A 14620-nucleotide genomic window follows, 5' to 3' on the forward strand; every position below is an offset into this window, starting at 1 on the left:
TGTCCCAAATAAGTAACTCAATCGGCTGGGGATCACATCTCATGAAGCGGAGATCACTAGTTCGAATCCTTTATCCCCCTCTTATGCGAACATGACAAAAATATATATATATATATACACATACACAAACTTTTCATTATAAAAGCGTACATAATAATACATAACATGATTATTAAAGACAAACAAAATACTGATGATGCTAGTGACATTGAATATGAATAAATCGATGAAACTCTTTATGTACAAATTTCTCACGAGCATACCCATAAATTTCTAAAGTTCATAGAAAAGCATGTGAACATTAGAGGCAATCAAACTCATTCTTAGTTGCAATCTGACCTTATCAAGCACATGTGGCAATTGCATGGTCAATCTTAAGAATTATGAGTCTTATTGTATGTTTCTAGTTGCTTTGTTTTCCTTTTTATATTGTTATTTTTTGTTGCTTTTTTTTTTAAAAAAAAAAAAAGAAAAAAAAGAAATTATCAATTGCTATGTTTTTGGTTGCTTTGCTTTCATAAATTGTGTAATTTTGTTAGAATATTGAACTGGTACAACATTCGTATTGTGTAGTTCAAAAAATGTATGGAAATTCAATATTTTCTCTTTCGTTGAACGTTGGCAAAAATATAATAAAAAAAAAAGAATGAGAAATAATATTTAAATGCAAGTAAATAGTAGAATAGATAATCTGTTGGATAGAATATAGAAAAAATAGTAGCTAGAGTGGAGAGTTATACTTTTTAATAGCTACTTTGGCTATTATTGTTCGAAATACTCGACATATATTTTTTTTTTTTTTTTTGGGGGGGGTTACTTTCTTGAATAGCAGGATTATGTAAAAGGCCTAGGAGGCCCATGGGCTTGGGCCTACCAAAGGAACAACCGCACATTCTCTCATTTGGAGTTAAATCGGAAACGGCTCTGAAAATTAAAGTCACTCGCGAGTCTACAATTACTATGGGCTTGGAAAAGTAAATACTATTTTTTCAGTTTTAGGTAAAAGTAAATACTAAATGTTATTAGGAAAGGACAACAATTCTCTCAATTTTAAATGAATAGTATTTATTTTATGGTCATGATTGAAAAATTGTGTATCTAATGGTGTATATGAAGTTGATGTTAGCACGTCTTAAAAAAATTAATTAATATGAAATTATATACACCGTTAAATGCACAAATTTTTAATCTTTATTATAAAATGGATAATCTAAATCATATTTCGTGCTAGTAATCTGATATACACACGAGCCTCCTTAATGAGGTAGCTAGGTGAACATATGCTATTCACAATGAGAAATGATACACTTACCAAATTTTTTTGTCCAAAACTTGATTCTTAAGTAATGTGTCATCATCCCATGAGATAGTGACCTTTAGGAGTGTGTAAGACCCGAAAAAAGCCGCTCCACTCCGGCTTGCAAAAACAATTAACTTGTGTCTTATATTCGGATTCCATTTGAGTTTTCTACAAATTGCATGGTGCGGTGCGGTTTGTGTTCGGGATCTTTTAAAATCCCGAGGACCTGCCCCGCACCGTGTAAATTAAAATAATAATAATAATAAAAATACCCTTAACCCTAGTGTTCCCTAAACCCCCTCTTCATTTTTTCCTTCTTTTCTTCTAGCATCGCACTCTCCAACTTCTCTTCATTTTTCATTTTTTCTTCTCGTAATACTCCCTCTTCACAAACCTCTCAAGATCTCCAAGTCCATGGCGAGCGTTGCAAACGTTACGGGGTGGTCAAGGTTGCTGGAGGTCCATAGGTCCGTGAGGTTCTCATACATGCTCTCGTGGCTAACAATGAAGATTTTCAAGGTCTTTTTCTCACACACTCCGATCTGTATCTTTCTGACTTTTTGTTTGGTTCCTTAAAAAATATTTCGAGATTTTAGCTCAGAAAATATTTTGAGACTTTTCTTTTGAAGTTTTATTTTGTTGTTTGGTTTGTGAATTGTGAGTGGTATCTTGTTTGGTTGTGGAGAAAATGTGAAGAAAAAAAAAAAAACCGAATATTTAGAGATACATATAAGTCTTTTCAACAAAACTCGCCACTCCCCGCAAACCTGCACTCCTACCCCGCACATACCCATATTGCATGGGATTTCCTTAAAATAAGCGGTTCACGAGTCCAATTTCCCCAACCCCCAGGAGAGCGGGGCAGGGCCAAAAAGGGTGAAAACCGCCGGCCCCACCCCGCCCCGCCAAGTGCCTACTCCTATTAACATTTTCCAAAATAATAGATTACAAATGATGATGAATTAGTAAGTGTAAAAATCTCAAGACTAGACGTGTAGTATGCCCCAAGGTCTTAGTGCTATGGCCTATGGGCCAAAACAAACTCTGCTTCGCCATTCTCCACAAGGAGTAATTCTAGAAATCTCTCATGTGTCACTCTTGTGTCCCTAAAAAAATGATGTAACTTTTAAAATCACCATTTGATCAAAATTCAATAGTGATCAATTACAAGTCTAATGGTGACTTTAAAAGTCACCTCATCTTTTGAGGAACACGAGTAACACAAGATGAACTTCTAGCATACTCGTATATGGAGTCTGCTGTACAATACGTTCTCTTTCATTAACGCTATAAGTATCAAAATGTAAGACATCATAATCATTGCATCCACAACTATATTATCATAATCCATTGCTCAAAACGAATTATCTAATTCAAAATCGATTTGCGACAGTATCATTTAATGCACACAATACAAAAGCCATTTTCTTACTATATAGTATATATTACAGGAAAAAATGATATGCCGGATAAAAAGAAAAATATTATTACGAGCCACCAATCAAATCCTTCAGATAGTACACACAAATATTTGAATCTCCACAACTCATCAGAAGTCTCAGCAGCATTTCCAGTTTCTAGCACCTAATCTCATAAGAGCCAGCTTTGGTAATATAGCGAACCCACTCAACAGTGTTGTAGCCACTCTTCTCCCATACCTGCAGAAAATTTGTTAGTAAAACCAATGAGCTAAACGCTGCATTTTCAAATAAAATTTGGGCATACTGCTAAACCCGAAAAATTACCTTGAGGAAACGGACACGTAAACCGGATGCCGTGAACATGGGAACCTGCAGAAACAATGTTTCAAGAAGTCAGTTGTCCACCTTTTGTGTAGACTGCAATGACACGGTTATCTACAGGTACATGCAGATCATGTTAAATACTAAAAACCTGAAGGTTGAAAAATGTGTTGTATTTCTGGTTAGCTCCCCTATACTCTCCTTGTCCCATAACTTTTGAGAATGACATAGAGCATCGGTTTGCATAATTACCCCCACAAAATTGATTAAATTAATCAGATGCCAAGTCCTACATTTCTTCTTTTCTCTAACCTCATTTGGGATGTCAAGAAAGCCATATCTATGACTTTAATGGTGCACGCCGAGCACCCACACCCTTTTGACTTCTATTTTCTCTATATCTTCCAAACCACGAAATGATACACATAAATTAACATAAGGGAACATGTTTGAGTATACTCTAAGCAGCTTGAGTACCATGAACACGCTCCGAACAGTTGGCAAAAGCCGGGCACCACTTATGAGGTAAGGGGAAAGACGGAAAAGCAAAAGACATGTCTCAACTCAACAACGATTAAATCTTGTTCACAGAAAGCATAGCTCAAGAACGATAAATGATATATAGAAAGACTTTCACAAAATGAAAATGTAAATGTACAAAAAGTTTTACAGGATTACTTTTACAAGCTGCCAATGATCTTTCGATCTCCTTCCCCCATAAATAAAGGGTTAGGCAGACAGCTAACAGTACAATTCCAAATGGGTGTGAGTTGTATATGCTTATAAAAGAAATACTTCTACAAACTAATCGCGCATTGCTAGGCAAATGGTTATGGCGATATGGCATGGATAAGGATGCTTGGTGGAGAGTCGCGGTGGACTGAAAGTATGGAAGTTTGTGGGGTGGGTGGTGCTCCCGAGAGGTTGCTGGGGCGTTTGAAGTAGGGTTGTGGAAGTTTATAAGGAAAGGTTGGGAGAAATTCTCCAAACTCCTTAGATTTGAAGTGGGGGATGGGAGTAGGATCAGATTTTGACATGACTTGTGGTGCGGAGATTTGATTCTGAAAGAAGTGTTCCCTGATCTCTTTGGCATTGCTCGGGTGAAGGATGCGTCAGTGGCTGATAATTTGGAGAGTTTGGGCGGGTCCATTCAATGGAACGTGAGCTTTATTAGAGAGGCTCATGATTGGGAAGTCGATGTTTTTGCCTCTTTTTTCCAGATGCTGGGCTCCACCAAGGTGAATATGGAGAGGGCAGATTGTCTTAAATGGGTCCCATCCAAGAAAGGTGTGTTCAGGGTGAAGTCTTTTTTTGGTTCTATGATGTGTGCTGGAGGTACTCGGTTCCCATGGAAGTGTGTGTGGCGGTCTCAGGCTCCCCCGAGGGCAGCTTTCTTCACTTGGTCTGCAGCTCTAGGCAGAATTTTGACCTTGGACAATCTTAGGAAGAGGAACTTAATTATTGTGGATAGATGCTGTCTTTGCAAGCGGGATGGGGAATCAGTGGACCATATTCTTCTGCATTGCGATTTGGCTTCAGCTCTATGGAACAACATTTTCTCACGCTTTGGGATTGCGTGGGTCATGCCTAGGAGTGTGCTTGACTTAGTTGCTTGTTGGTGGAAGTCTGGGAGATCAGGGAGCGCTACTTCTTGGAAGATGGTGCCTAATTGCCTTTTTTGGTGTATTTGGAGAGAAAGAAACCTTAGGTGTTTTGAGAATCTAGAAAGCTCCCTTGAGGAGGTGCTAGAGTTGTTTCTTCATACTTTGTATGTCTAGTCGATGGCTTATTTGTACCCTTTATCTATCAGCTTTGCTGAATTTCTTACTTCTTTTTCGCTTTCTAGTTAGGTGTTTCCTGTTGTATACTTCTAGTGTACGTAGGGGCGCCTTACGCTTTCAATAATACTATCATTACTTATCAAAAAAAAAAAAAACTAATATAGCAGCCAAATTGTCACATCATGGCATATCGCACAACACCATCAGCATGCATGCATGCATTTGATGCAGAGACTAGCAGGTTACCACAAGTTATTTTCTCTGAAACTCAATATTTACATATCAACAAACTTTAGAAGAGTGAAAAAGACATTACTGCAACTTCAGACTTAATTTATGGTCCTTAGTTGCACGGATTGCGGATTCTGTATTTTTTTTTCCCTCTTTTTTTCTCAATCTTCTCTGGTCTTTTAGATTCATTGCACTCGTTTTTTTTGTTCTTTTCAAGGTCTCTTGCATCCTACTTGTCCACATCATGGCATATCACACAACACCATCAGCATGCATGCATTTGATGCACAGACTAGCAGGTTACCACACGTTATTTTCTCTGAAACTCAATATTTACATATCAACAAACTTTAGAAGGGTGAAAAAGACATTACTGCAACTTAAGACTTAATAGTTGCACGGATAGCAGATCCTGTATCTTCTTCTTTTTTCCTCTTTTTTTCTCAATCTTCTATGGTCTTTTAGATTCATTGCACTTGTTTCTTTTGTTCTTGTCAAGGTCTCTTGCATCCTACTTGTCCACTTGGGTGACACCCGCTTGGCGTTTTCCAATGCATTACATAACTTCTCAATTAGAAAAATATATCCTCATCAATTTTATTTTTATTTTTTATTTTATTGTCCCATTCTCAAAGATTTCAGGAAACATCTTAAAGAGCAGTGGAGAAAAGGATTGTCGTCACTGGTGGATTTATAAAAGATAGCAATAAGCGCAAAAAAATATTTGAAGTTCAGTTTAGCAGTTTATGAACCAATTGACTGATGATTCATCCCTCATTTATACTGGCTTCAGCTACATTCTACTCTAGTCCAATCTATAAAAATTGTTCTTCCCAATCTTATGCTTATTTAACATGGTATTAAGACTGAAATACAAAACAATCATAAATGCATGTCCATTTTCATGGGGAATGTGAAAGTGGCAAACAGAAGTTGATTAATCACCTGGAACTCCATCTGAATTGGTGGCCTTGTCCAAGATTTCTTTTCTGCCATCGTGGAAATCAGCTCAACTTCTGCACTCATGGTTGGTTCAGTTTGCCCCGGAAATTTTCTTATCCTACAATATTTTGAAACCGCTAATTGAGAAACATCAATAGAACTAAAACAAAGCTAACTTTTTTAATTATAAAAATAAACAAAATAAAACAACTAATAGAACATATTGTAAAAAAATATTTTATAATTGCAATTTTTTTTGGGGGGTGGGGGTGCTCTTTGGCAATCACAGCTAGATTGGTCACAGAATATATTAATCCTTGCAGCTCTCTGAGGCTTATCTTTAGTGTAGTTTTTAAAATACTTCTATAAGAAAACAAGAAATGAAGTTGAATAGGAACAAACAGAAGTTAGCAAACTAAGGCACTCACTTCCAAACCAAGCAATCAATAGCTGCATTGTACTTTGCTCGACCTGATGTCACTTGGAAACTTGTTTTTGCTGTTTGTTTTGGTACAGGAATTTTGATGACAACACCAAGCGCAAACATTTTTGCACCAAAGACACTCTTTACCTGAACATTAACATATATAAGCTAATGGAAAAGCTGTTCACATTCAAAGTTTGACAAATTCAACATGTTAAAGTTACAAACCTTAACATTTACTTCCATGCGTGTTCGACCAAGTTCCTTAATTGTTGGCAATACCCGGAATGGAAGATTAACACCCTCAGTGATACGATACCTATGGTAAATAGAATGAAAGAAGTGGATATTAGTTATGACCAAAAAAAAAAAAAAAAAAGATAGAATGTCTGGCACCACTAAACATCTCATGTTATTGAAAAATTTCCATATAAGTAACAAGATATGAACAAAAAGTTAGCTTATAAGAAGCTAATCACATCAAATTTGTGAAACACCAAGTGATAGATGCAGTTCAAAATACAAATTCCAATGTATAAAAATATATGAGCCTCCAGTACTAAGTCTCCCATTAAAAAGTATATATATTTACTTATAATATATATATATATATATATCATATCTATGATTTATGGAAAATGACATTCCAATGTAAAAGTAACATAACCAGCATAGTTGCAAAGGCCAAGCAAGATGAAAACTTGTATATGGAGAGGGAATTGAACATGAAAGAGAAATAAAAATAAAAAATAAAAAAAGGGTACATTATAAACAAATGTAACCTAGGTGAGGCCTTGATAGGCAATAAATGAATTGGGCTTGACCAAGATGTTTTGGAAATCATTAATATTAAAAAAATGACGGAACCATAGAATAAAGGAAAAAATGGATCTTTAAGTGGAAGAAGAGCAAACGAGTACTCTTGGGGAGAATAACAAACAATTTCTGACAAAAAGTAAACAGACGGAACCATAGAATAAAGGCAAAAATGAATCTTTAAGTGGAACAAGAGCAAACGAGTACTTTTGGGGAGAACAACAAACAATTTTTGACACAAAGTAATATATCCCATAGTCACAGACATCATTTGGTGGTTCATACAACAAAATAACATGCTTGATTATGACATACATCTCCAAAAGTTAGGGCGAGATTCATGTGATATCATGCTTGATTATGACAGGTCATTTTCTCATTGATAATATCACAGATAAATTGAATGCCAAAAAAGAACACCAAGTTCATAAATCTCTCTGACTACCAGATCCAAAGATACTTTAAATAAAATTTCAATATCTTATCATCACAAGAGACAAACAAACAACACTAACAAATTTTAAATTGTTCTCCTTTTCATGTTAAAAAAGAAATAAAAATTATGTAGAGCAGATAACTTCAAAAATGGATAAACACAATAGAAGAAAGTTCACAAAATTGAAAATTTCAAGGGGTAAGAGGAGGGGGTGGGAGTGCATACATTACTGCCAATTAAAAATACAGTACACAGGTATATAAAACATAATAGTATGTGAGAAAACTTGTGAGCGTACTTCATCAATTCAAATTCACCATCTGGTGGCACAAAACTCACAGTCTTCTCTGTGTTAAACCTCGTCAAATTCACACATTGATGGAAGGTAACATCATCGAGCTCAATTGTTTTGCCACTGCAAGAAGTAGCATTGCCAAAGAGATAGTCAGACAAAAATCTAAAGATAGTGTCTTGCACAATCCAGCATTGCATAAGTTCATGAGTAATTTAAGTAAATTTGTGCAAGGCAAAAATGCATGCTCAATGTCTTGAACCAACAGATCAAGTTTTCCCCTATAAAGATAACGTTATGATAATAATATAAACATAAGCAAAGCATTCTTTATGTATGTTGTAATATAAAAATACAAAAAATAAAAGGTATACTCTATTACAAAAATATTAGCAACAAAATAGAAATCAATTGGAAATCAACAAAAGAAAAGGTGGCAGAAACAATTTTCTAAAAATACAAATACTATGAGATGCAGAAAACATTAGTTGGCACATCATATACAAAAATAAAAAATAAAAATAAAACAAATATGTTATTTGTTACAAACCATTGAATTTGAACCTCTTAAATTTTTATTGCCGATGCAGTTGGAGATAAAAAGTTTAGGATCTACTTTGAAAATGGAAAAAATAAATAAAATAAAATAAAGGCAGTTAAGAAAGTAAGAAATAATATAATAAGTAATCTGATTTCTTAATGAGGATCACACATTGCAACAGTCAAGATAACAAATTGATGAGGTAACAAGCAAAGGTTGACTCAAGTATTCCTTTGGCTTGTTCTTTGTGTGCTACACAAACATAACAAGCTCAAATATAGTTTACAACAATATCAAAAGATAAAAGTTAAAGATGAACACCAAGTGGAAAAATTGCAAAGAAAAAAAATCAACTTTTATCAAGGAAACAATAAGTTAGGTGTTTTTTTAAAAGTGGTTTAGAAAAATAAAAGACGTAGAAGGCAGAGTAGTGAAGAATTAGAAAGGTATAATCAAAAGTTACCTTTTAGTGGGACGGGCTTTAAGCTGTGACTCTTTCTCGAGGCCAATTTTATCATTTAAACCCAACTTCAAATCAGGCATTCCAGACAGGAAGCACTTCATAAGAATTTTGCCCGTTACATCACAGCGCAGTACACTACCTATATTTACAAAACTGATTATAAGTGACAAAACTAGGAAAATGACCGGGTGCAAAATACCTCCAAAAAGCACTACCCACCTTTTGAAGACATAAGAAGATTTACACTTTCCACAATATCCAGAAAGACCTGTACAGTATAAATGTTAAAAGAACCCGACAGAATGGCCATATCCAATACAGAAAAGAGAAGGAAATTTAAAATCACCTCATTCTTTTTATAAACTAGGCCTTCTCTTCGCCAACCAACAGCACCCGTAACTTGCAAGGTTGCATTGGGAACAGGTTTATCTGTAGGCTATTTTTTTTTTCATAAGGCAGAAACAAATTATCAAAGCCTATTAAAATGATAAACACCGGGAAGAATAAATCAAATCTTCATCTGATACAAGCATATCAGACATACGATGTAACATACTTCTGAAAACATAAAAGTCACAACGGAAAAGGTTCTAGAAGACTGCTAATAGGGCATTCATCGATCAGATAACCAAATCCTGAAATATATAACTAACAACTAACCTTGGATGAGAATGGGGAGCGCACTCCTTCCTGAGTGATGTAAAGCTTTAAAATCTCCGGAGATAGATTTTGTGGGTAACCAAAATCCATAATTTCTGCAATTAGAGGTAGATACCAATCATCAACACATACACGTTATGATCTTGATTCTGATTGAAAATAAAATGTACGACTTTTCATTTGCCAAATAACGATTGGTTTAAAGAGGTAAAGTTTTGAACAAGCAACAGAATAGATGAGACATTGACACACACACAAATCATATTTAACAAGAAAATAACAGGAGCATTCAAGCATGACAAATACAGGCGCACATCATAGTTCACAAGCTATATAAAAGATACTGGCATACACACAAGCATGCAAAAAGAAAACGCGTACATACGCCAACTAACAAGCAGCATAATGATACATTAGTTTTAGCCATTTATGCAAACAACATTGGCTTTTACTGCTGGAATTTATACTAGACTTTGCCATTAATTGTTGAGTTGTTTCATCCATTAATGTTTCCAAATAAGTTAGAATTTGCTACCAAGAGTGTATGGAAATAATTAAATATAAAAGATGGTATAAACACAAGCATCATTGTAGCCTAATCGTAATTGGTTATTTGCTTATACTATTTTCTAAGTAGCCTTCGGTTAAATCCATGCCAGTTATGTTTTTCCAATAACAAAAAAAAAAAAGATAAAAAAAAAAGAAAGGTTTTATAGGGAAAAATTAAACCAACCAGGTGCATAAGAACCCTATCAGATCACACAGGTCACTGAAAAACCAGCCAGGCCAAATGGTTTTGGCCACATCTGATGCAATAGAGTGTTTGTCTCTCTTGTATACTTTTCGTGTGCAAGGGCTTTGGCTTTTTCTATCAATAAATTATTATTCATCGGAAATAAAGGTTCCAGGTCACCAGTTCAACAGCCTGATCCTTCCAGGTTATTCCAAGTCTAATAATCATGGGTAAAATTATGCATATGGAAGTAGTTGAGTGCATTTGCCTCTAAAATTACATACCATCCAATAACTCATAAATGAGAACAAAATTATTACGGATTGCATCTTCATCAAAAGCCCCCCCAAAATAAGATTTAAAAAGTGCAACAGCCTGCAAAGGTAACAGGAGAAGCATTAGCATCAGCTACCAAATTTCTTCCAAAAATTGGGAATGTTTTGAGAACTTCATTAACCACTCGAACCATATAGGCTAAAGACATTAATCATCACCTAACAATAAATTGTGCATAATAGGATCACGTTTCCAGTCCCAATAACGGATTACGATTTGAAATATCAGCATGCCTATGGATGTTCTTTTTTTGTTCTTTTTATTTTTTTTTATTTTTTTTAATTTTATGAATAGCATGCATGTGGATGTTGAGAAATGGATTTGGACTATGATTTAAATACAAGCCTACCTATGGATACTGAAAAATGAATGCCAGCAGATTCTTTTCTTCTTTTCTTTTTTCTTTTTTTCTTTTTTTATTTTTTTTATTGTAAGTTACTCACGCACCCAATAGGTCTCAAACTTATGACCTCACTCTCCGCCCCGTTCTTACTGGGGGACGATGTGTCTTTTGAGCTATAGCTCATTAGCACCAGATTATTAATAAGACTCAATATGCCTTTTGACATATCAACTGCATCTATCTGCAAACTAAAGCATATAACCTTTAATTCCGGATTCATCTACTTCCCATTAAGGGAATTTTAGAAGCTGCATCTAGCACTAACCTAGCTGACAATAAATATAGAAAAACTTCCTACTGGAAAAATAAATCTTGAAATCTATTTTGAAAAAGGCTAAAGCTGCAACCAAAGAAGAATGTAAATGACAAGGAGAAGCTGATTACCTCAACAACAAACTTGAAAGCACAAGCTACATTTGCATTGCTGCTGACAACAATCACAATGTAGACATTGCTGATTCTCATATAAAAGAAAGAGCAACCACCAATCTGCCGCACAGGACATGTACCAAGTTCTTTGGTTTGCATTATATGCATACGGAAAGCATCAACCATATTTCCCCTGACATAAAGTATAAGAGTTGGTATATAGAACGTGGACTAAAAAGAAAATGACGAGCATAAATAAAATTATTTTACATAAAACCCAAAAAAATGCCTAGCATAAAGTTTTCGCATGAAGCTTCAACAGCTCAACTAGGCAGCAGAGAGCTTCAAAAATATTTGCCATTTTTTGAAACAGATATACTTCAACACAAAATTAAACCAGAGTAACAATTCAAAAGTTTCCACATAAAGTTTGATCACACGATTAATAATCTATAACTGGTATTTGAAATAAATACACTTGCATAAGAAATTAGCATTTGCAACATTTCCTCAAAGCATTATTTGAACAAGACTTTGTGCCCAAACCAATTAAAAACTTGATGCAACAGCAAGGTAATCAGGCCACCTAAGCCAAAGCAGCAAATCATGTACTATGACAGAACAACAATTAACGCACTATTCGAAGACCATCACTCCTACTCCTCAAGAAACAACTCCAAATTTTCTCAAGTTGCTCAACCACATAGGAAGAGACTTGAAAATGTATATACCAGTGCCTGCACCAATAAGGCCTTCCCAAAATCCATAGATTGAGAACAAACTACAAAAACTATATACCATTTAATTTAATCCCAACAATTTAATTTGGTAATCACTGCCACCAACCAATCTAAGCTGCATGACAAATAGGATCACAAATGCCTGTACACTTCTATAGTATGTAGAACAAACTATGTACCCATGTCCAACATGTGATCGATATTCAGTACACTTTCATTGCTTTTTGTAACCTAAATGAAAGCACGACATACCCATTACACAGATACTTTTACCCACAAAAACAGCTAATCCATTATTCAAAAACCTTCTTTGAACACATCAAACTTTGGCTATTATAAACAAAATTTTGTCACATCAATGCGTCACATACTTGAATTTAAGCATCATTTTACACATAACCCATCAAATTTTACACCAAAGCACCAAGAATTAACGAGCAACAGAGAAAGAGAGAGGATAATCACCCGACATCGTCACGATAGAGGCGATTGATGAGGACATCGCCTCGGAGGTTCAGGAAGTATATAGCCGAAGCGGCCACCGGCATGTCTGATCCAGTGGATCGCGTACAAAACCAAAATACAGAAACACCGATCAGATGGACGGTGACGAGGGGTGGGTGGGACGTCAGATCTGGAGAACGGACGGCGTTGCGTGCGCGACTACAGCGTCGGAAATGGTCGTGCTCTTCGGATGTGAGGGACACAGAATGGAAAAGTTTCAGGTCGCAGAGCTGCAGTCAGCGCATCCGGTCTTGGTTTGTATCCCACGCGTGGCGAGGCTGGCGGCACGTGCCGTTCAAATGAAAATCAGTGCAAAAGAGTTGGGGGCTTGGGGCCCGGGTCGCAAAATTTGTGTCTTGTCTTTTGGATTTTTAAAAGATTTTTGGAAAACAAAAATAAAAAGTTAACGGCTCGTTTAGACGTACAAATTTTTGAAAAATTGTAAATATCGAAAGAAAAAAAAATTATTTTTTTAGATTATATTTGAATGGTTTAAAAAATTTGAGATAAAACTATAAAAAAAAATTGATATAATCTGAATAAAATTTAAATTTTAAATATTAATTAAATTTATTTTATTTAATATCTCAATTAGATCACTTTTTTTTATTTATAAAATATTTTTTAAAACTTTTTATTTTATTTTATAACTTATTAGATATAGAATGACTTATCACTTGATTTAAAGACATTAAATAATAAGATTTAAAGAAAAAAAATAAAAATAAGTTATATAACGATTGATTTGTAATAGAACATAATGCGAAAAAAAATTGTTGGACGTTGAAGACTCATTGATGGTGTAATCACATCTATTATACACAATGCAAACAATTAGAATTTATGCACTTTGAAAACTTTTTATATTTTTCTAAATATTCAATTCAAATAAACGTTGGAAAAAAAAAAATTTATGCACGTTGGACTAATTTCATGAATGTAAAAATAGAGCTTCTAAAAATAGTAAAAAAGTTGGACTTTCCAATATTTTATAGATGCTTTTTGAAAAACTTTCAATTTATAATTACTTTTACCATAATTGAGGGCCTTAATTATAAATTATTTATTAAAATTTTTACCATATTAGAGTCTTAAAATTTGTTTTGAAAATAACATTTATTGTACAATTATTAAGCTGGGACCTTAATTAAAAAATATTTTATTAACTTTTTACCATATTAGAGCCTTCAAATATTTTTTTGAGCAATACATTTTTTTAATATATATATATATATATATATTGTATAATTATTAATTGGGAACCTTATTCAATTGAGAGCCTTACACGACCGCCTAAGTCGCCTAAAGCTCGAGCAACCCATACCAGAGACGACATCTAAAACACCAAAATATTTTTTAGAAAATTTTCCACACATTTCCTATGTGAGTATTTTGATAAATCTAGTGTTTATTTTGTTTTATGTAGAGACAAACTTATTCCTTACAAAATAAAACAAATTTAGAGAGAGAGGGAGGTGGTTACACCAACGGAGGAGAGAGGGTGCTCATCTGACCACCCTAGGTCCCCAATAGGATAGAGGTGACCTTACCCTGTTATAAACTAGAGTTTAGAAATTCTTGGTGAGGGGTTAAAAATTAGGGTAAATGTATAATAAATCCTTGAGTCGACGGGCGATTTGAAAATGGGCCCTCTCTTTTTAATTTTTAACATTTATTCCTTAATTTTTTCGCATTTTTGAATTGGTCATTTCGTCCATTTTTCATTCAATTTTGTTAACTCCGTTTGGCTGAGTCACCAACTAAGCCTAAAAATGACGTCGTTTCAATATTTCCTTATTTTTTTTAATAATGTTGTTTAAAAATAAAAAAAAATAAATTAAAAATTTAAAAAAAGAAAAAAAGAAGGGGGTGGCTCTTGGCCACCATCGTTTTGGCCAAAAGGGTGG

The 14620-nt window shown here is 34.5% G+C and overlaps 1 protein-coding gene across 1 annotated transcript; it reads right to left on the bottom strand.

Moving 5' to 3' along the window:
• Nucleotides 1-2594: 2594 nt before the first annotated feature.
• Nucleotides 2595-12992, bottom strand: LOC133854386 (AP-2 complex subunit mu). Its single transcript, XM_062290570.1, has 13 exons — nt 12675-12992; nt 11485-11662; nt 10646-10736; nt 9629-9723; nt 9315-9404; nt 9188-9236; nt 8969-9107; nt 7971-8087; nt 6649-6739; nt 6425-6567; nt 6000-6114; nt 3046-3090; nt 2595-2958 (listed from the first exon to the last, which is right to left on the bottom strand). The coding sequence occupies exons 1-13, from the start codon at nt 12755-12757 to the stop codon at nt 2878-2880; spliced, it is 1317 nt and encodes a 438-aa protein (XP_062146554.1). The 5' UTR covers nt 12758-12992; the 3' UTR covers nt 2595-2877.
• Between the last annotated feature and the right edge of the window lie 1628 nt (nt 12993-14620).

The sequence above is a fragment of the Alnus glutinosa genome, chromosome 13 (genome assembly GCF_958979055.1).
Source record: "Alnus glutinosa chromosome 13, dhAlnGlut1.1, whole genome shotgun sequence".
In the NCBI taxonomy this organism is placed as follows: domain Eukaryota; kingdom Viridiplantae; phylum Streptophyta; class Magnoliopsida; order Fagales; family Betulaceae; genus Alnus; species Alnus glutinosa.

Bases quoted from the DNA above. Each gene is read 5' to 3' on its own strand.
- LOC133854386 (XM_062290570.1), bottom strand. From the start codon at position 12,757: ATGCCGGTGGCCGCTTCGGCTATATACTTCCTGAACCTCCGAGGCGAT. The intron at 9,405-9,628 runs GTTAGTTGTTAG...AAAAAAAAATAG, and splicing joins GCTCCCCATTCTCATCCAAG to CCTACAGATAAACCTGTTCC. The intron at 6,568-6,648 runs GTTTGTAACTTT...GTTAATGTTCAG, and splicing joins GCATGGAAGTAAATGTTAAG to GTAAAGAGTGTCTTTGGTGC.